Consider the following 24,486-nt stretch of genomic DNA (forward strand, 5'->3'; position numbering starts at 1 on the left):
GGGAAATATTTTTTACCACTTACCAAAAATATACATTAAGTATACATTTGCATATATTCCATCCAAGTGGCAAAGCATGAATTTTTAAGATATGCAAATATACAATGAAATTAATGTTCAAAGCTTAAATTTTATTTTACTTTTAAAAAGTTTTCCTTTGCTAAAAATCAATTTCTGAAAAATATGTAGTAATCTCTTAATTATAATTTCCTAGAAATCACTCTACAGCAATAACTAGAACTTACAATCTTACTTCACTTAATTATAATTTATTATTACTTTGCTGACTCTGTCATCTTTTAAACATTTGAGCATGCCATCACATCAAGCAGAAATGTAGAGTAAACAGATTTGGTGTTTGTTATACTCTCATAATAAAACTGTTTCTATTAATTAAATGGCTAAATTCAATTTGATCTGATTTGTTGATGCAAATAACTACTTTAGAACATTTGCAGGACACTACATATTAGAGTTATACCAAGTATGTCTTAGTCAAAGCTATAGTTTCTACTTTTGCATTTAACTAGATTTAAGAGTATAACTGTAAAAGGAGTAGGGGTACTAGCATAAAGGGAAAAAACAAGTTACAAAACCAGAATGAATCTAGTACCTTGTAAAGCTCAGTGAGAGGATTTTAATTATATTTTAGAGATATTTACTGAGAATAAACACTATTAAAATTGGATAAAATATGAGTAGCAAATGAATGAAACAAGAAACGAGAATGAATAAAGAAAAGGACCTAAAATTGAGTACAGTACATGTTAAATGCTTTCATTCTGTTTGAGTCCTAACCTTTCCTTGCTATGATTAAGGTAAAACTGAAAAGGCCTGGGAATGGCCTCAGTGTTGTCTGGGTTGTAATTTACTTGTGGATAAATCAGACATTGTAGCCTCCAGTGCTTCATAGTCTTTCATGTCCCATGGACCTTACAGTTTTCATTTCCAACTTTTAAGACAATAAAAGAAATACAGTGCTTTTAGCTGGCTTGGTCACAAATATTTCTGATGAGAAAGAAATCAATCATTTATTTTTTTGGCCTAAAATTCATACTTCTCAACTACAAAACTCCTTCTTTATCTCTTCAACTACTGTGCCCAAACTGGCTACACAGTTAGTCTCCAGCTGCCACTTAATTACTTTTTGGTAAGCAACTAAGTTGCATACAGTTTCAGGATTTACTTTATCGAGGGCACTATCCCTCTAGCCCCACTTCTTTCCTGCAAATTAAAGTGGAAAAAAATGTTTTCCTTTTGCTACTTTTACTTTCAAAGTAAAATTTCTGGCATCATGCCCTGAACTTTAACAGTAGCAGTTTCTGTGATTGAAAATGGTTATTCCCCACCTGTACCTTGTCTTTTCTCTTCCCCTCACATTCCTTCTGCCTACCCTTTTTGATTCAGTGTGAAAAAGCACATAACAGTTGAGGAAAATGTAGATGTCACTGCCTGTTAATTTCTCACCTCTCCACCCATCAAGGACATTCAGTTGCCAAGTCCACGGCTCCCTTGCTCAGCCAGGCACTGAAGCATGGCCTTTCCTTGCAGGTGTTGCTGCCTGATAGTCCTCAATGGCATTGTCTTTTCAAAGTTGAACCTTGGCTTCTATTACATTTTGTGTAGCATTCCTGCCACCAGAGCAATTTTTCCTTTTTAAATAAATTGTTACCAGTAACTTAATGTAGCACATCGGAATCACCTGTAGGGTTTGTTGGAACACACTTTTCTGGGCCCCATGCCCAGACTTTCTGATTCAGGAGGTCAGGGGTAGAGTCTGAGAATTTGCATTTCTAACAAGTTCCCAGATGCTGCTGCTGCTGCTGCCTCTGAGACCACACTTTAAAAGCTACTATTCTAATGGCGCACAAACCTTGATACATACTCTGTTCTTCCACTACGGCTATTTTAGGTAAAAAGAAATTTAGGAATGAACAGTTATAAAGACATCTGTAGGAACATGACTGAAGGGGTAGATAGGAACGGTTTAGTTTACGGCATTAACATACTTAGGCTTTAATGATTTGTTATAACATTTTCTTTAAAATAAGGCAACAAACCAGAAGTGTGCCTAATCTCTAATGGCTCTTGAAACTTTTAAACTCTACTTAATATAAACCTTCAACATTATGCAGTTTTAGATGTTAACAAGTCATTGTCATCTCCCTCTCCCCTTTTCTGTGACTTACCAGGCACTTTTTGCGCTGCTTTGATATTAAGGCTTCCGTTGAGGGTTGATAAAGATGCTAACAGGCACGGTTTATTAGGATGGGGGACAGTTTCCATGGAGACCACAATCTGAGTAGTATGAACAGAAATTTTTTGAAAGCAGGAAACCGTTCTCCACACGTTTTCTTGAAATGGAATCTTTTGTGCTCCATCACCATGAACTTTAAGCTTAGACGACTTTCCACGGTAACATTTGGAGGCTGGAAGCTCATCCTTATTCAGCATGGTGTCTGACAGGGCTGAGGTCTCTTTGCTGTGTGCACTTTTTATCTTCTTCAAAAAATGGTTTATCTGATCCAGCTTGGTAAAACTCAGGTTTGCTTTCAAAGGCTTTGATATATCCAAGTTGATGTCTGCTATAGAATTGAAAAGGATAAGAAAATTACTGAAGCTCTCCTATTGAAAATAAGCCTTTACTTCCCTGTCAAGCTCCTATTTCAGTTTCCCAACGCCTGTACTGTGGACTCATTAGGATGTCAGATGTTATAATTCTTTTACTTACCACCTAACCTTTCCATGTAGTTACTTGAAGGAACAGTTTCCCTGGACTACTTACATGCCTACATTCCTGTCTCAATCCATGTGACTGTCTGTCTGTTCCTGACAGAGCAAAGGCCACACACGGACATCTACCTCTGCCCTCCCACTCTGAGGTAAAATTAAGCAGCCTTTCCAGTTTGTTACTGAACTGACATTCTTTCTTCCGAGGTTAAAAGGGCTTCCTTTAGTACCCAGCACAATGTTTGACACAAATACTGGTATTAATAAATATTTGTCCAACTGATTAACTGAAGTAGCCTCCCCTACCACTCTCTGATAAAGTATATGCACAAAACATTTGCTTCCCCTCTGTGACCCACTAAAACCCAGAAGAGTCCCTACATCTTTCCTTGGACTCTGCATTGATAAAGTTTCAAATACCTCATCTAATGTAAGACTGAGATTTCTTAAAATCCATTTTACATGTATCATCCACCGGATGGTGTCCTTATTTGCCACTTACTCACTTAGTCACCTGACATTAAAACTAACTAGGCCCTATCACTTCTGTTTTTGCCTTCTCACTTCTGTTTTTATTATCAATAAGACATAAGACTGTAAGGGTTGTCAAGGCAGAGCATGCCACTCATGTTTATACCCAGTGCCTGGCACAGTGTGTTTCTCATATGTATCTGTTCAATAAATGGTTGAGTTTAACTGAACCTAACAAGTATTCTTTTCACTGGAGCCTGATGTAATACAAGACATAATCACAGATGAAGCTAGGAATAGCAAAGTTATCAAGCAGATGAAGTTAACATTCTGTCTGTTTTCAATAGGAGGACCTCTTCTCATCTTCCTCAGACATCAGCACCTTAGAGTTTCCTCCTGTCTACCCAGGCTCACTCAGGGTACCACCTTTTTAAAGTGTACCTTTCCTGGTGTTTCTTTAATCAGGCTAAGCAAAACTCTGAGAGTCCTGCTTCTAGCCAGTTGTCCACTGGAAAGGGTCAGACATCTAAGTCACCCTTCTGCAATACTAGAATGTTCCCTGCTCCCTACATTCATTTAAACAGGAAAACAACACCCTGATTTAAAGGAATTATGTTTTTTAACATCTTTATTGACATATTAACTCATATCATACAATTTACCTATTTAAAGTATACAATTCAATGGTTCTTAGTATACTCCCAAGATTGTGTAATCATCACCATTATCTAATTCCAGAACATTATTATCACCACCAGGGAAAAAAAAAATTCCCATGCCACTTAGTGGTCCCTACCCATTCCCCACTTCCAGCACTCGGGCAACCAATAAGCTAATTTCTGTCTCTATATATTTGCCTATTCTGGGCATTTCATATAAATGGAATCACACAAAATCTGGCTTTTTGTGTCTGGTTTCTTTCAGTTAACACAGTAAAAATTTTTAAGGTTCATTTGTGTTGAATCATGTATCACCAGTATGTCATTCCTTTTTATGGCTGAATAATACTCCATCATATGGATATACTACATTTTGTTTATCCATTATCAGTTTATGGACATTTGGGTTGTTTCCACTTTTTGGCTATTATGGATAATACTGCTATGAACATTCATGTGCAAATTTTTTTGTGAACATGTTTTCAATTCTTTTAGGTATCTACCTAGAAGTGGAATTGCTGGGTCATATTTGATTACAGCAATCCTAGTGGGTATGAAGTGGTAACCCATTGTGATTTTGATGTGTTTATTTCCCTAACGATTAATGATGTTGAGCATTTCTTCATTTCTTCAGTCGTAGTGGGTATGAAGTAGTATCCCATTGTGATTTTGATGTGTATTTCCCTAATGATTAATGACGTTGAGCATTAATGTTATTGGCTATGCGTATATATTCTTGGGAGACATGTCTATTCACACCCTTTGCTCATTTTTAAATTGGGTTATTTGTCTTTTTATTAAATAGTATGAGTCTTTTATATTGATATATTCTGGATACAAGTCCCTATGAGATATAGGATTTGCAAATATTTTCTCCCATTCTGTGGACTGTCTTCAGTTTTTTGGATGGTATGATTTGCAGCACGAAAGTTTTTAAGTTTTGTGAAGTCCAACAGATCTATTATTATGCTTGTGCTTTTGGTGTCATATCCAAAACCCATTGCTTAGGGGGCTTCACTGGTGGCGCAGTGGTTAAGAATCTGCCTGCCAATCCAGGGGACACGGGTTCGAGCCCTGGTCCAGGAAGATCCTACATGCCGCGAAGCAGCTAAGCCCTTGCGCCACAACTACTCAGCTTGTGCTCTAGAGCCCGTGAGCCACAACTACTGAAGCCCGTGCGCCTAGAGCCCGTGCTCCGCAACAAGAGAAGCCACCACCACGAGAAGCCCGTGCACCACAACGAAGAGTAGCCCCGCTCACCGCAACTAGAGAAAGCCCGTGCACAGCAACAAAGACCCAATGCAGCCAAAAATAAACAAATAAAATAAATTTATAAAACAAAGCAAAACAAAAAAAAACACTGCTTAACCCAAGGTCACAAAGATTTACAGTTATGCTTTCTTTTACAAGTTTTATAGTTTTACCTCTTACATTTAGGTCTATGATTGCTCTTGAATTAACTTTTGTGCTTTGTGTGGTAGGGGTCCAACTGAATTTTTTTTTGCATGCAGAAATCCAGTTATACCAGCACCATTTTTGAAAGGAATTAGTTTTGACTTGTAGAATTTGGGGTACTCAAAGAGGCTGGTGGGCAAATATTTTAGGGAAATTGGATGATTCAAATGATTCATACACTGTCCGGCTCTGCCTGCAAATTCTTTTACGAGGGCTTCGAAATTCTGTGGCCTCACAGAAAATAATACCACCTTTTACCACAGTGAAAAAAACAAACAATCTTAACAGATGATAGCAACAACAGGAAAACAAAACAAAGCTAAAGCAGAAAGGAGACTCAGATATTGGGGCCAGAAGCTACCTGCTTTTGCCTGGATTCATAACATGAGATTTAAACTAAGCGTCAGAAGTAGCCATAGAAACAGTTTACTGACCTACTCAGGAAGTTGCCCAAATATCCACCTATACTAACTGCTGAGCCTAAGGGATCCCTTTTCCCTCACTATAAACTGACAAAACATCCACGGAATGGTAATATATGAGAGTTGTTGACTACTATCTCAATATGGATCCTTGCATCTCAGGTATGGTAGTCCCAGTGACACAGGAAACAAACAAACAAAAAAACAAAAAAACTATACCTCTGCTTATTTGTCTAACCTGTCCTTTGAGACTCAGTCCTTGAGTCTCAAAGACTCCAGGAAGTCTTTCTTGACCCCTGAGGCCGAGTGAGGTGCCTCTCATCCATTGCTTTCAGAATGTCCTGTGTATTGTATCATCATCAGGTACCTATTCATAATATTTTTATAGTTACTGCTTAGGTATCTGTCATAGTTCAGCTAACTGTGAACTCCTGAACAATAAGGACTGTTCTACATCTTGATATTCTGAATGCCTAAACTACTGTTTGGTCCACAGGAAGTACAAAATGAACATTTTATGATGTAGTGAAGGAAAAAAAAATGAATGAATTTTTCCTTCCTACTGAACTCCCACAGGCTCATCAAATCACTTCATCCAGAACAATCCATTACCTCCTCTCACACATGCTATATTCCCTGTCTCAGTTAATGACTCTAATCTACCAACTGGCTCAAATAAAAAATCTGACTTTTTGACTCATTTCATTCCCTCTTTTCCTGGTCCAAACCCACTCAGTGATTAAGTTCTGTCAACTTTACTTCCAAAATATTGCTTGAATCCAATCTCCTTCTCTCTAGCATTCCAGCCACTCCCCATGTTTTCCCTCCATGCCTTTGATATTGCTCAGCTAATATAAAGCCTCCTAAAAGGATTCTCTGTCTAGACCGATTCCTGTTAATCCAGTCTCCAGAGTAATTTCCAAATGATTTGTTTCTACTGTGATCCTGATTGGCTCACTATTGCTTAAAACTCTTTAATGGCTCTTCTTTACCTATGGGATAAAAGATGAAGCTCCTTAGAATGGGAAAAAAGGTCTTGCCTTTCCTTATCTGCAGCCATTGCCCACCTCAGATATTAAAGCTCCAGAAATATCAAAGAGTTTATACAGCCCACTCCCCCCAGCCCATGCTATGTCATACCACAAGACCTTTGATCATGTTGCTCCTTTGTCTAATATACTCTTTCTTTGCCTAATGCATAATCTTCAGGATACTGCTCAGCACGTTCTCCAAGAAGTAGTTCCACAAAGCTGGCCCTGCATAAGTATCTTTTTATGAGATTATGTCTCTCACCAATAGAGAAGATCCTTGAGTGTACATTTTTCACCTTTAATACTTAGCATTGGGCCTCAAACTCAGCATGAAGTACATGTTTGGTCAGTTCATGTTGGAGCACCCTGAAACTTTCTAATCTGGTTCTGTGGTAGGCAGAATTCTGAAGATGACCCCCTTCTCCCAAGATTCCTCTCCCCTGGTTATTGAATCAAACACTAATCTAGGTACTGCTATGCTGAAAGGGATTTTATAGGTGTGATAAAAATCCCAGGTAAATTGAATTTAACACAGAGATTATCTGGTGGGCCTGATCTATTATACAGGCCCTTTAAAAAGTACATGAAGGAGGCAGAAGGGGAAGTCGGAGAGATTTGAAACGTGAGAAGGGGTCTATGATATGTCATTGCTGCTTTGAGGATGCTAGGGGTCATGTGAGAAGGAATGGGCACCCTAAAGCTGAGGGAAGGAAGCACTGGCCAGCTGCTAACAAGGAATTAGGGACGTGAGTCCTATGACCACAGGAACTGGATTATGCAAACAAATGGAATGAGTTTGTAAGTGGATTCTTCCCTGGAGCCTCTAGATTAGAGCCCAGCCCAAATGACACTTTGATTTTGGCCTTGTAAGATTCTGAGCAGAGAATACAGCTAAACCCAACTGGACTTCTGACCTGCAGGACTGAGATAATAAATTTGTATTGCTATAAGCCACTACATTTGTGGTAATTTGTTATGCATCAATAAAAAACTAATACAAACTCCATATGCATATTTACCCACATATTATTTCCTGTTTCTAATGTGATCATAAATGAAGTTTCAAGGCCTAGGAATGTTTGCCCTAGCTTCTTTCACCTTTTCCCCCCAGAGCAAAAATATCTAATATACTTTGCTCTTCTCTTTGTTAGTTGCCATTTCCCGCTCTTTAAAAATTACTTCAGTGTTCCAGGAAAGATGGAGCCCTGTCTCTCCCACTTTATACAGCTATAATATCTGGAGAGATTACAGCTAAAAAACCTATACAGAGGGCTTCCCTGGTGGCGCAGTGGTTAAGAATCCATCTGCCAATACAGGGGACATGGGTTCGAGCCCTGGCCCAGGAAGATATCACATGTCACAGAGCAACTAAGCCCATGCACCACAACTACTGAGCCTGCACTGTAGAGCCCGTGCTCTGCAACAAGAGAAGCCACCACAGTGAGAAGCCCGCACACTGCAACAAAGAGCAGCCCCTGCTCGCCACAGCTAGAGAAAGCCCACATGCAGCAACGAAGACCCAATGCAGCCAAAAATAATAAATAAATAAAATAAATAAATTAAAAAAAAAATGCAAAGCTTAATTAAAAAACAAACAAACAAACAAAAAACCAAATGCAAACAACAAAAAAAGACCTACACAGAGCAGCTATTTGAGGATTTTGAAAAGTAAATGGTAACGGGTAGACTGAAGAAGATGACTAGATTTCAAAATACCACCAAAAGGTAGTGAGTTTCTCATTTTTCTTCTGATATTCCACAGCCTGCGGCAGCCCAAAACCTGGAGGTGGGCATCAGGTGTGGATAGAGGGAGTAGTAGGGGAAACCCTCTATTTCTGGCTTCAGTAATGGGAAGGGAATTCCTAATGCCCACAGGGACTAAGAAAAATGCCTCATTTTTTCCTTCTTTTTCTTGTACCACAGAAAATAGGAGACAATACTCCTAAATTCATTTTATGAAACCATCATTACTGATACCAAAACTAGACAAAGACAGTAAAAGAAAACTACATACCAATATCCCTAAAAACCAGAGACATAAAAATCCTCCAAATAAATTAAAAAAAAAATCAAGTAATATAAGAAACTAACAATACACCACAACCAAGAGGGGTTTAGCCTTGGACTACAAGGTTGGTTCAATATTAGAAAATCAATCAAAGTAATGGTATTACCAGTTTACAAAACAAAAAAACATGATCATATCAATTGATGCAGAAAAAGCTTTTGAAAAACCAATATCCATTTATGATAAGAACTCTTAGCAAACTGTCAATAGATGGAAACTTCCTTAACCTGATAAAGTTCACGGATGAAAAACCTATAGTTAATGTCATACTTAATCATGAAGGATTGAATGCTTTTCCCCTAAGATCAGGAACAAGGCAATGATATTCATTCTCACTACTCATACTCTATATTTAATACTAGAGATCCCAACCAGCACAATAAGGCAAGAAAAAGAAATAAAAGGCATGAAGATTGGAAAGAAAGAAATAAAATGATGTCTATTCGCAGATGACATGATTGTCCATGTAGAAAACTCCATGAAATCTTCAGAAAAGCTCCTAGAATTACTAAGTGAACTTGACAAGATTTTAGAATACAAGACCACTACACAAAAATCAGCTGAGTTTCTACAAACCAGCAATATGCAGTTGGAGTAAAATTTAAACAAAAAACAACATTTATAAAAGCTCCAAATAAAATAAATACTTAGGTATAAATCTGATAAAACTCGTACAGAATCTGTATGTTGGAAAATCATTAAAGATCTAAGTAAATGGAGAGATATACTGTACACATAACATATTCATGGATTGGAAGACTCAAAATAGTAAAGATATAAAATCTCTCCCAATTGATCTATAGATTTAACACAATTCCAATAAAAATTCCAGCAGTATTTATTGCAGATCTAGAAAAGTTGATTCTAAAATGTATACAGGAAAGCAAAGGAACTTGAATAGCTAAAACACTTTTGAAATAGAAGAATGACATTGGAGGGCTTATACTACCTAATTTTAAGACTTGCTATGAAGCTACTATGATCAATACAGTATAATTCTGGAGAAGTTATATACATGTATATCAGTGGAACAGAACAGAGAATCCAGATTATAGAGGCCAACCAAATATTGTGAAATGATTTTTTTTTTAAACTGCAAAGGCAGTTCAATGAAGAGAGTTTTATCAGCAAATGGTGTCATACATCTTCATGCCCCACCCCCCGCAAAAAGAAAGAAAAAAGTTGAACTCAACTTTATACTTTATCCAAAATTAACTAAAAATGAATCATAGATCTGAATATAAAATGTAAAATATAAAACATTTTAAGATGAAAACATAGGAGAAAATCTATGAGTACTGAAGTTAGGCAGAATTCTTATATACAGTACCAAAAAAAGCATGATTCATTTGAAAAAACTTCACACTAAAAACTTTTGCTCTGTAAAAAGTAGTGTTAAGAAAATGAAAAGACAAGCTATGCACGGGGAGAGAATATTTGCAAGTCACATATCTGACAAAAGACTTGTATCCGGAATATACAAAAAACTTTCAAATTCAACAATAAGCAAACAGGCTAATTTTAAAATAAGCAAAAGAGTTGAATAGACACTTTACCAAAAGGATATATGAATGGCAGATAAGCACATATAAAGACATATGACATCACTAGTAATTAGAAAAGTGCAAATAAAAATGACAATGAACCAACTATTAGAATGGCTAAAATAAAAAATACTGATAACACAAACTGCCAGAGATGATATGGAACTAGTGGGATTCTCGTACATTGCTGTGAGAATGTCAAATGATACAGGCTATTTGGAAACATTTTAGTAATTTCTTATGACTTATACGACCCACCAATCCCACACCTAGGTATTTATCATGGAGGAATGAAACTTACAATCACACAACAATTTATACACAAATGTTTAAAGTGGCTCTATTCATAATCACCAAAATTGGAAACAACTTATATGTCCTTCAATGGATGAATTCTTAAACTATGGTTCATCTACAAAATGGAATACTACTCAGCAATAAAAAGGAATGTATTGATACTACTGATAGATACAACAACTTGACTGAATCTCAAGGGCAGTATGTGAGTGAAAGAAGCCAGTCTGAAAAGGTTACCTGCTGTATGATTACATTTGTATGACATTCTCAAAAAGGTAAAACAAATAAACAAAAACCCTAAAGTGATGGAGAGCAGTAATTATCATAGAGTAGGATTTAGGGGGAGGTGTGATTACAAAGGAATACCATGAGAGTTTTTTAAGATGGTAGAACTGTTCTGTATCTTGACTGTGGTAGTGGTTACATGAATCTATTCATCTATTAGAATTCATAGAACTGTGCACCAACGAAGGACAATTTTACTGCACATTGATTTAAAAAATAAAAAAGAAACAAAATTATTTCAACGACTTTGTCATATGCATGACAGGACAGTTTTTTCCACTCCATTTATTTTTTACCCTCACATGTGTTTCTCAAAAGGCTAAAGGGTTGGAATGTGTCCTTATGTGTAGGGGAAGCCCACTTTAGGCCTAAGTGTTAACCAACTCTGTACTGGGTAAGTTTTTCAGGTTTCCTTTCCATTCTCCATGGCCCCTCCAACAAGGAAGTAGAACACTTATGCTAATACCTTTAACTGTGAGATCAGGATGGTCTTTCTGCAAAAGGTGAAAAACATGGAATGCTACTGCTAGAGGTTATGGAAGCCATAGGACAATTCCTGATCTTACTAATACAAAACAGTGTGGCACATGAAAATTGGAGGCTTTAATTTAACAGCTGGCTAGAGTCAGTTAAACCAGTAAAACTCAAAAGCACAGGTCAGTTTGGCACCTTCCAAAGTAGTTTATTGATGTACTCGGCATCTGTGGAATACCTGAATAAACAATGAATCATCCCAAATTGAGGAGGTGGACTTTGGGAGCAATGATATACATATTTTTGTCCCTATTTCTCTTTTTGTGAGTGTGTATGTGTATGCTTCTGTGTGTGATTTTGTCTGTATAGCTTTGCTTTTACCATTTGTCCTAGGGTTCTGTCTGTCCGTTTTTTTTTTCTTTGTTTTTTTTAGTATAGTTTTTAGCACTTGTTATCATTGGTGGATTTGTTTTTTGGTTTGGTTGCTCTCTTCTTTCTTTCTTTTTTTATTACATTAAAAAAATTATTTTTGGGGGGCTTCCGTGGTGGCGCAGTGGTTGAGAATCTGCCTGCCAATGCAGGGGATACAGGCTTGAGCCCTGGTCTGGGAAGATCCCACATGCCGTGGAGCAACTGGGTCCGTGAGCCACAACTACTGAGCCTGCACGTCTGGAGCCTGTGCTCCGCAACAAGAGAGGCCGCGATAGCGAGAGGCCCGCGCACCGTGATGAAGAGTGGCCCCCGCTCGCCGCAACTAGAGAAAGCCCTCGCACAGAAACGAAGACCCAACACAGCCAAAAATAAATAAATAAATTTATTAAAAAATATATATATATTTTTTAATAATTATTGTTTATTTTAACAACTTTATTTTATTTTATTTTATCTTCTTCTTTCTTTCTTTTTTTTCTCCCTTTTATTCTGAGCAGTGTGGATGACAGGCTCTTGGTGCTCCAGCCAGTGTCAGGGCTGTGCCTCTGAGGTGGGAGAGCCAAGTTCAGGACACTGGTCCACAAGAGAACTCCCAGCTCCATGTAATATCAAATGGCAAAAATCTCCCAGAGATCTCCATCTCAATGCCAAGACCCAGCTCCACTCAATGACCAGCAAGCTCCAGTGCTGGACACCCTATGCCAAACAACGAGCAAGACAGGAACACAACACTATCCATTAGCAGAGAGGCTGCCTAAAATCATAAAAAGGCCACAGACACCGCAAAACACACCACCAGACGTGGACCTGCCCACCAGAAAGACAAGATCCAGCCTCAACCACCAGAACACAGGCACTAGTCCACTCCACCAGGAAGCCTACACAACCCACTGAATCAAACTTAGCAACTGGGCCCGGCACCAAAAACAACGAGAACTATGAACCTGCAGCCTGTGAAAAGGAGACCCCAAACACAGTAAGTTAAGCAAAATGAGAAGACAGAGAAACACACAGCAGATGAAGGAGCAAGGTAAAAACACACCAGACCTAACAAATGAAGAGGAAATAGGCAGTCTACATGAAAAAGAATTCAGAATAATGATAGTAAAGATGATCCAAAATCTTGGAAATAGAATGGAGAAAATACAAAAAACGTTTAACATGGAACTAGAAGAACTAAAGAGCAAACAAACAGTGATGAACAACACAATAAATAAAATGAAAAATTCTCTAGAAGGGATCAATAGCAGAATAACGGAGGCAGAAGAACGGATAAGTGACCTGGAACATAAAATAGTGGAAATAACTACTGTAGAGCAGAATAAAGAAAAAAAAAAAATGAAAAGAATTCAGAACAGGAAAAACAAAAAAAAAGGTCATGAAAAACCTAGTGGCAAGACGGGCATAAAGACACAGACCTACTAGACAATGGACTTGAGGATATGCGGAGGGGGAAGGGTAAGCTCAGACAAAGTGAGAGAGTGGCATGGACATATATACATTACCAAATGTAAAATAACTAGCTAGTGGGGAGTAACCGTATAGCACAGGGAGATCAGCTCGGTGCTCTGTGACCACCTAGAGGGGTGGGATAGGGAGGGTGGGAGGGAGGGAGATGCAAGAGGGAAGAGATATGGGAACATATGTATATGTATAACTGATTCACTTTGTTATAAAGCAGAAACTAACACACTATTTAAAAAAAAGAAGAATTCAGAACAGTCTGAGAGACCTCTGGGACAACATTAAACGCACCAACATTCGAATTATAGGGGTCCCAGAAGAAGAAGAGAAAAAGAAAGGGACTGAGAAAATATTTGAAGAGATTATAGTTGAAAACTTCCCTAATATGGGAAAGGAAATAGTTAATCAAGTCCAGGAAGCACAGAGAGTCCCATACAGGATAAATCCAAGGAGAAACACGCCGAGACACATATTAATCAAACTATCAAAAATTAAACACAAAGACAAAATATTAAAAGCAGCAAGGGAAAAACAACAAATAACATACAAAGGAATCCCTATAAGGTTAACAGCTGATCATTCAGCAGAAACTCTGCAAGCCAGAAGGGAGTAGCAGGACATATTTAAAGTGATTACGGGGAAAAACCTACAACCAAGATTACTCTACCCAGCAAGGATCTCATTCAGATTCGACGGAGAAATTAAAACCTTTACAGACAAGCAAAAGCTAAGAGAATTCAGCACCACCAAACCAGCTTTACGACAAATTCTAAAGGAACTTCTCTAGGCAGGAAACACAAGAGAAGGAAAAGATCTGTGATAACAAACCCAAAACAATTAAGAAAATGGTAATAGGAACATACATATCGATAATTACCTTAAATGTAAATGGATTAAATGCTCCAACCAAAAGACATAGACTGGCTGAATGGATACAAAAACAAGACCTGTATATGTGCTGTCTACAAGAGACCCACTTCAGACCTAGGGACACATACAGACTGAAAGTGAGGGGATGGAAAAAGATATTCCATGCTAATGGAAATCAAAAGAAATTTGGAGTAGCAGTTCTCATATCAGACAAAATAGACTTTAAAACAAAGACTATTACAAGAGACAAAGAAGGACACTACATAATGATCAAGGGCTCAATCCAAGAAGAAGATATAACAATTGTAAACATTTAGGTACCCAACATAAGAGCACCTCAATACATAAGGCAAGTACTAACAGCCATAAAAGGGGAAATTGACAGTAACACAATCATAGTACGGGACTGTAACACCCCACTTTCACCAATGGACAGATCATCCAAAATGAAAATAAATAAGGAAACCCAAGCTTTAAATGATACATTAAACAAGATGGACTTAAATGATATTTATAGGACATTCCATCCAAAATCAACAGAATACACTTTCTTCTCAAGTCCTCATGGAACATTCTCCAGGATAGACCATATCTTGGGTCACAAATCAAGCCTTGGTAAATTTAAGAAAATTGAAATCATATCAAGTATCTTTTCCAACCACAATGCTATGAGACTAGATATCAATTACAGGAAAAAATTTGTAAAAAATACAAACACATGGAGGCTAAACAATACACTACTTAATAAAAAAGAGATCACTGAAGAATCAAAGAGGAAATAAAAAAATACCTAGAGACAAATGACAATGAAAACACGATGACCCAAACATATGGGATGCAGCAAAAGCAGTTCTAAGAGGGAAGTTTCTGGCAATACAGTCCTACCTTAAGAAACAAGAAATATCTCAAATAAACCACCTAGCCCTACACCTAAAGCAATTAGAGAAAGAAGAACATAAAAACTCCCAATGTTAGCAGAAGGAAAGAAATCATAAAGATCAGATCAGAAGAAAATGAAAAAGAAATGAAGGAAACTATAGCAAAGATCAATAAAACTAAAAGCTGGTTCTTTGAGAAGATAAACAAAATTGATAAACCATTAGCCAGACTCATTAAGAAAAAAACGGAAGAGACTCAAATCAATAGAATTAGAAATGAAAAAGGAGAAGTAACAACTGACACTGCAGAAATACAAAAGATCATGAGAGATTACTACAAGCAACTATATCCCAATAAAATGGACAACCTGGAAGAAATGGACAAATTCTTAGAAAAGCACAACCTTCCGAGACTGAACCAGGAAGAAATAGAAAATATGAACAGACCAATCACAAGCACTGAAATTGAAACTGTGATTAAAAATCTTCCAAGAAACAAAAGCCCAGGGCCAGATGGCTTCACAGGCGAATTGTATCAAACATTTAAAGAAGAGCAAACACCTATCCTTCTCAAACTCTTCCAAAATATTGCAGAGGGAGGAAAACTCCCAAACTCATTCTACGTGGCCAGCATCACCCTGATACCAAAATCAGGCAACGATGTCACAAAGAAAGAAAACTACAGGCCAATATCACTGATGAACATAGATGCAAAAATCCTCAACAAAATACTAGCAAACAGAATCCAACAGCACATTAAAAGGACCATACACCATGATCAAGTGGGGCTTATCCCAGGAATGCAAGGATTCTTCAATATACGCAAATCAATCAATGTGATACACCATATTAACAAAGTGAAGGAGAAAAACCATATGATCATCTCAATAGATGCAGAGAAAGCTTTCGACAAAATCCAACACCCACTTATGATAAAAACCCTCCAGAAAGTAGGCATAGAGGGAACTTACCTCAACATAATAAAGGCCATATATGACAAACCCACAGCCAACATCGTCCTCAGTGGTGAAAAACTGAAATCATTTCCACTGAGATCAGGAACAAGACAAGTTTGCCCACTGTCACCACTAGTATTCAACATAGTTTCGGAAGCTTTAGCCACAGTATTCAGAGAAGTAAAAGAAATAAAAGGAATCCAAATCGGAAAAGAAGAAGTAAAGCTGTCACTGTTTGCAGATGACATGATACTATACATAGAGAATCCTAAAGATGCCACCAGAAAACTATTAGAGCTAATCACTGAATTTGGTAAAGTAGCAGGATACAAAATTAATGCACAGAAATCTCTTGTATTCCTATACATTAATGATGAAAAATCTGAAAGTGAAATTAAGAAAACACTCCCAGTTACCACTGCAACAAAAAGAATAAAATACTTAGGAATAAACCTACCTAAGGAGACAAAAGACTTGTATGCAGAAAATATAAGACAGTGATGAAAAAACTTAAAGATGATACAAATAGATGGAGAGATATACCATGTTCTTGGATTGGAAGAATCAACATTGTGAAAATGAGTATACTACCCAAAGCAATCTACAGATTCAGTGCCATCCCTACCAAACTACCACTGGCATTTTTCACAGAACTAGAACAAAAAATGTCACAATTTGTATGGAAACACAAAAGACCCCGAGGAGCCAAAGCAATCTTGAGAAAGAAAAACGGAGCTGGAGGAATCAGGCTCCCTGACTTCAGATTATACTACAAAGCTACAGTAATCAAGACAGTACAGCACTGGCACAAAAACAGAAATAAAGATCAATGGAACAGGATAGAAAGCTGAGAGATAAACCCACGCACATGTGGTCACCTTATCTTTGATAAAGGAGGTAAGAATATACAGTGGAGAAAAGACAGCCTCTTCAATAAGTGGTGCTGGGAAAACTGGACAGCTTCATGTAAAAGAATGAAATTAGAACACTCCTTAACACCATACACAAAAATAAACTAAAAATGGATTAAAGACCTAAACGTAAGGCCAGCCACTATAAAACTCTTAGAGGAAAACACAGGCAGAACACTCTATGACATAAATCACAGCAAGATCCTTTTTGACCCACCTCCTAGAGAAATGGAAATAAAAACAAAAATAAACAAATGGGACCCAGTGAAACTTAAAACCTTTTGCACAGCAAAGGAAACCATAAACAAGACGAAAAGACAACCCTCAGAATGGGAGAAAGTATTTGCAAGTGAAGCAATTGACAAAGGATTAATCTCCAAAATTTACAAGCAGCTCATGCAGCTCAATATCAAAAAAAAAACAACCCAATCCAAAAATGGGCAGAAGACCTAAACAGACATTTCTCCAAAGAAGATATACAGATTGCCAACAAACACATGAAAGAATCCTCAACATCATTAATTTTTAGACAAATGCAAATCTAAATTACAATGAGGTATCACCTCACACCGGTCAGAATGACCATCACCAAAAAATCTACAAACAATAATTGCTGGAGAGGGTGTGGAGAAAAGGGAACCCTCTTGCACTGTTGGTGGGAATGTAAATTGATACAGCCACTATGGAGGACAGTATGGAGGTTCCTTAAAAAACTAAAAATAGAACTATCATGCGACCCAGCAATCCCACTACTGGGCATATACCCTGAGAAAACCATAATTCAAGAAGAGCCATGTACACAATGTTCACTGCAGCTCTATTTACAATAGCCAGGACATGGAAGCAACCTAAGTGTTCATCAACAGATGAATGGATAAAGAAGATGTGGTACATATATGCAATGGAATAAAACTCAGCCATAAAAGGAAACGAAATTGAGTTATTTGTAATGAAGTGGATGGACCTAGAGTCTGTCATACAGACTGAAGTACATCAGAAAGAGAAAAACAAATACCGTATGCTAACACATATATATGGAATCTTAAAAAAAAAAAAAAAAAGGTCCTGAAGAACCTAGGGGCAAGACGGGACTAAAGATGCAGACCTACTAGAGAATGGACTTGAGGATATGGGGAGGGTGAAGGGTAAGCTGGGAGAAAGTGAGAGAGTGGTACAGACATCTATACACTACCAAATGTAAAATAGATAGGTAGTGGGAAGCAGCTGCATAGCACAGGGAGATCAGCTGGGTGCTTTGTGACCACCTAGAGGGGTGCGATAGGGAGGGTGGGAGGGAGGGAGATGCAAGAGGGAAGAGATACGGGGATATATGTATATGCATAACTGATTCACTTTGTTATAAAGCAGAAACTAACACACCATTGTAAAGCAAATATACTCCAATAAAGATGTTAAAAAAATAATAAAGTAGTTTAATTAGGAGAGAGAATATATTCCTTCATGTGACTTGGCTCTACAAAGTAAATTTTAAAAGAAGGTTCTTTTTTATCAGTAGAAGTCAAATGCTGATAATTCAGAGAAAGAAATGTGTACTAAAATCTTATCATATTTGTGAATTTCAACTATGAATCTATTTGAGCTATATTATCTACCTTATTCTACCAAATATAACTTCTTTGAAAAGTCTGAAATCAGAAAGATCAATTTCCCAAAGCAACATCAAGAACAGCCCACAATATTTATTCAGTATGAGTTTAATAGCTCAAAATGGAGATGACAAATATATAACTACTTAAAATTGCCTGTCTTGTTCTATCTTTTAAGTCATGAATCTCTATTAGGTCACTAGTTTATATATAACAATTAACCAGGACTCAACAAATTTTAGGAATAAGACAATCTGAAGCAGTATCTTGTATCTCTGTCTCTCATGTAGTTCGTTCCAAAAGTGTCAGTGTGATTTTAAACTTTAATAACTTCAGAAGAATAAATGCTACAGGATAATTGTAAAAAATCATTTTAAAGTTTAATTATTTACATTTCTTATATATTTCTTTTGCTTAGTGAATTTGAAATGTAAATTTTTAATGTTAACTTTTTGTGGGCTGGTTTCTGAATGACTCTTTCCTGAAACAGTGGATTGATAAAAGAGGGCTTCTTATTTGGACACTTTGATCACTTGATCTATCTTTCCTGTGTGGTTAGGTCAAACTGTTCTGTGTGCATGAAAACTTCATTCTTTGAGTGATCTTAAACCTAGGAGTAGAAATGCAATCTCTCAGTCACTGAACAGCAGCAGCAGATAAAAGTTTTTAGAAAGTTCAAAAATCTACTAGAGCTATATATATAGCACAATACAGGTGTTATGTTAACTTTCTATAAGAAATAAGTTGATATTTAAAACATTTAAATAATTTACCTTTTAAATGGTTTCTGTATGTTTGTTTGCATACAGTGCAACCTCTGTGCATGGTGCCCTCCACTAGGCCACAAGTCCCCCACTCCCACCCCCTGAGAGCTTGAGTGTTGAGCTACATTCCTTGCAAAACACAGCCTATGTTTACACAGAGAGACTGGCGCAGTCCCGTTTGGGCAAGTCAGGTCAAGAGCCCAAAAAGCAGAGCTAAAATGAGGTTATACTGTAATATTAGGTATTCCTTTCAAAGTACCAGGTCCACGAAGAGATATGCAGCACGCACCAGAATGAGAAACACCACAAAAGCAACAGCACCCTTTATTGCTGTGTAAAGTCCATCAGCATGTGTGAATCCTTCAATTAAAATCATTAAGTCACTGTTACATCTGATAATTCAACAAATTTGTATTGTTACTTTTATTCCCCAGTGTCTCTAGACTTTTACATCCTTGAACTAGTCAGGTACTCTTTGGGGTAGAAAATTACTGCCTTTATTGTAAATATTTGTAGTTTCAAAATGATAGGAAAATTATTTTCACAATTATTTTTACAAATGGGAAAATTATCCAAACAAGTTTGGCATTTATAAGCATAAAAAAATAAAAATAAAAATTGAGTATTTTCTGGTCTTCTTTCATACTTTTAAAAACTGATGAAAAACATTAACCTCATTATTAAGATGAAAACATTAAAGGAATGGACTACAAAAGTTTTATTCAACAGAAACAGTGGGAGCTATATAAAATGATGTTTTACAAGAATTGGAAATAGAACTGGATAAAGAACCAGGCATAGATGGTTCATGTGGATTTTATTCCAATTACTATCAGATTCTTGTTTTAAAGGGTTTAGAATTTTTTTCATAATCCTCAATGAACTTTAATAAATGGATTACTTTCAATGTTTAGATTTTAAGAATGTGTAGTAATAGAGAATCTCCCAGCTGAGTCATCTATTTCTCTGCCAAATCTAATTTCTCACCATCCCCAGAACACATTCTGTATCTTTAAGTTACCAAGTAAACTCATGCCTGTCAATTATTAGACTCTAATTACCCTTCAAAACTTTCTGAACAGCTACCAGGAAACAGAATGATGGAATGATTATTGAGTTAAAAGGAGATTAGACAAATACAAATAAATTACACTTATTTTATGCTCCCATCACCCTAAGAGATGACTTAATAGTGAAAGGAAAAGAATCATATTGTAATAATGAAATCAGAGAGGGAATTCAAGCCCCAGAGGTGATTCCCCTAAGTTTATGTTAATGCACACCTTGTGGGGGACCAAACATCAACTGGAAAAGTTTCCTGAAAACTGTTCCAGCTATTTTCTCATTTAAAATGTTCCAACTTTACGTGACCCATTAGTCATCATATTATTTACATTTATGAAGTATTTTGAAATCTATTACCAAAAACCCAATGGATTCAATATGGCTTGTTATACCCAAATCATAACATTTGTGAAAGAAAAATTCTTTGTTAAGTGCTTCTTCCTTTGGAATTTTATTTGTAAAAGACAATTTTTCTTTTTTTAAGATAAGCAAGGCTTGCTGGGAAAACAATCAGTGGCCATGGTGCCTATGTACAGACACAGGAATGATGGTGTTCCCCCCCACCCCACCGTAGAAGGGTAAATGCAAATCAAAGAACAAATTTATAATCAAACTTGACTTTATGTGTTACAGTAACTCTAATAAAAATATTTTTTATTATTAGGTCATAGTACATTTTTTCTCTTATTCAGCAATTTAAATTCAGATTTTTGTTACAGTGTCAAAGTAAAGGTATTCATGATGATAATGGACAGTGGAGACTGAGTATTCACAGGTGTGAGAGTTAGAAAACTTGGAAGGCTGCCCTTGACAATGAGATCAACAGGTTTTCGTTGAAGGTGTGAAGTGTAAAGACCTCAGTGGTGGCAGACATAACTGTGTCAATTAACAAAGGTACACCCAATGGAACTGGTTGTAGGCTGTCCCATGCACTGCTGCTAAGGAGGCTCACAGACATGGACTGACATATGCCCTTGACTTGGTCAGCCAGCAGCAGTTCATGGTGCTTAACACTTGGAATTGGGCGTAATTACTCATGTACATATTCTTATAATCAAGCATTGACTTTTTTTGACTACACTGTCCTACCAAAATAAATCACAACGTAAAAGTTCTGATTATAGGGTAATTGAATTGGTTTTCTAAAATGAATGCATTGAACTGAACTCATCTAAATGAGCTTCTCTCCCTCTAAGCAGTTATCACGGAAGACTAAGTACATTCCATTGCTCCAAACTGTGGCAGCGTTTTTGGTGCCCATTTCCTTTTTTTTATCTTCCTATTCTCAATGATGGCATATACTCATCCTTGGAGACAGCATATCTGATTTTTGGGAACAGCTGAATGTTTTGAGACAAGGGAGCAAGGATTTCAGACTAAGGGAAGATTAAAAGCATAGAGAAGCCAATTTATAGAGACTACCACTGGCAATGAGGAGACAATTTGAGCATCACTAAAAATAATGAATTCAGAATAATAGCAAAAAACAACTAAATGGCCACCACTGGAATACTAAGAAAAGTAACTCGCTTTTCCCCAGTTTTACTGAGGTATGATTGACAAATAAAATTGTAAGATATTTAAAGTGTACATTGTGATGATTTGATATACATATACATTATGAAAAAAATCCTCCCATCTAGAAAACTAACTTATTTTTTTTAAAGGGTAAATAAAGGGAAAGCATGTATCTTACCTTTCTTAGGTGAACAATACTACTAAGTAACCAAATATTAGATGAGGAAATGTTTCTCTTTATAGAAATATTCCAGCTACTGTGTGAAAAAAAGAATGCTAGAATTAAAATATTACTGTTTGCAACCTCCAATGAATTTAGGCATTAAGCATCAATGGCTATTAACATCACAAAAAGAAACCTTCAGACACTATATGCCTCCTGATGGAACAATATAAAATCTTTTACAAAATAGTCTTGCTAAAAAATAAATAAATAAAATAAACAAACTTGAATCAGATTAAGCCAACTACTAGTTTATATGTAGGAAATATAGAGAACAAGGGCAGACAAAATCCAAATTGTGGTAAACTCTACATGATAAATGATCTGGTTTCTTCAATATATATGAATCATGCTCCCTGACTTCAGACTATACTACAAAACTACAGTAATCAAAACAGTATGGTACTGACACAAAAACAGACACTTAGATCAATGGAACAGGATAGAAGGCCCAGAAATAAACCCATGCACTTATGGTCAATCTATAACACAGGAGGCATGAATATACAATGGAGAAAAGACAGTCTGTTTAATAAGTGGTACTGGGAAAACTGGACAGCTATGTAGAAGAATGAAATTAGAACATTCTCTAACACGATATACAAAAATAAACTCAAAATGGATTACAGATCTAAATGTAAGATTGGATACTATAAAACTCTTAGAGGAAAACATAGGCAGAACACTCTTTTACATAAATCACAGCAATGTTTTTTGGATCCATCTCCTAGAGTAATGGAAACAAAAGCGAAAATAAACAAATGGGACCTAATTAAACGTAAAGCTTTTGCACAGCAAAGGAAACCATAAACAAAATGAAAAAACAACCCATGGAATGGGAGAAAATATTTGCAGACAATGTGACCAATAAGGGCTTAACTTCCAAAATATACAAACAGCTCATACAGCTCAGTATCAAAAAACAACAACAACAACAACAAACAAACCCAATCAAAAAATAGGCAGAAGACCTAAATAGACATTTCTCCAAAGAAGATATACAGATGGCTGACAAGCACATGAAAAGATGCTCAATACTGCTAATTATTAGAGAAATGCAGATCAAAACTACAATGAGGTACCACCTCACACCACTCAGTATAGCCATCATCAAAAAGTCTACAAATAATAAACGCTGGAGAGGGTGTGAAGAAAAGGTGACCCTCCTACATTGCTGGTGGGAATGTAAATTGGTGCAGCCACTACGGAGAACAGGATGGAGGTTCCTAAAAACCTACAAATAGTTACCATATGATCCAGCATTCCCACTCCTGAGCATATATCCAGAAAAGATGAAAACTCTAATTCAAAAAGATACATGCATCCCAATGGTCATAGCAGTATTTACAATAGCCAAGACATGGAGGCAACCTAAAGGTCCATGGACAGATAAATGGATAAAGAAGATGTGGTATATAAATATATACTATATACACAATAGAATATTACTCAGCCATAAAAATCAGTGAAACAATGCCATTCGCAGCAACATGGATGGAGCTAGAGATGATCATATTAAGTGAAGTAAGTCAGACAGACAGACAAATATCATATGATATTACTTATATGTGGAATCTAAAAAGAATTATATAAATGAACTTATTTACAAAACAGAAATAGACTCACAGACCTAGAAAACAAACTTATGGTTATCAAAGGGGAAAGTAGTGGGGGGATAAATTGGGAATTTGGATTAACTGATACACACTACTATAAACAAAATAGATAAACAATGAGGACCTACTGTACAGCACAGGGAACTACTGATATATTCAGTATCTTGTAATAACCTATAATGGAAAAGAATCTGAAAAAAGAATATATTAAAAAATATATATATATATATAACTGAATCACTTTGCTGTATATCTGAAACACTGAAAATCAACTATACCTCAAAAAATAAATAAATAAATAAATTGCAAGAGATGAAAAAAAGAGAGGAGGAAACCTAGTGATTAAAAGAAATTTGAAAGACATAACCAAGAGCCATGCATAGACCTTATCTGGCTCTAGGTTTAAAAAAAAAAAAAACACAAACAAAAACCATACATGCACACAAACACCCACATGCACTATGATATTCATGAGATAATTCGAAATTTGATGATACTGAAGAATAATTCTCTTTAGGTTTGATAAGCATCGCAGTTATGTTTTTAAAAGTTCTTATCTTTATAGATACAAACAGAAATATTACAGGTGATATAATATGATGCATGGGATTTGCTTCAAAATAACACAGAAGGTGAGGAAGTAGATAGGGGTATATAAGAAACAATATATTGGCCATAAGTTGACAATTGTTTAAGCAGGAGGTTCTATATACTGTTCAGTCTACTTTTGTATATATTTTAAATTT

General features: G+C 36.4%; 1 protein-coding gene across 10 annotated transcripts in view; it reads right to left on the reverse strand.

Annotated features, from left to right (window-relative positions):
* VPS13B (vacuolar protein sorting 13 homolog B) overlaps positions 1–24,486 on the reverse strand; it is a 766,991-nt gene that overhangs the window by 178,582 nt on the left and 563,923 nt on the right. For 9 of the 10 annotated variants that reach the window (XM_059902238.1, XM_059902239.1, XM_059902233.1 and 6 more), the window contains exon 36: positions 2,190–2,585. In XM_059902238.1, the coding sequence (XP_059758221.1) occupies positions 2,190–2,585 (396 nt within the window). The remainder of the gene's footprint in view (positions 1–2,189; positions 2,586–24,486) is intronic. The other variant, XM_059902241.1, reaches the window with a different exon arrangement.

This window comes from Balaenoptera ricei, chromosome 17 (genome assembly GCF_028023285.1).
Source record: "Balaenoptera ricei isolate mBalRic1 chromosome 17, mBalRic1.hap2, whole genome shotgun sequence".
NCBI lineage: Eukaryota > Metazoa > Chordata > Mammalia > Artiodactyla > Balaenopteridae > Balaenoptera > Balaenoptera ricei.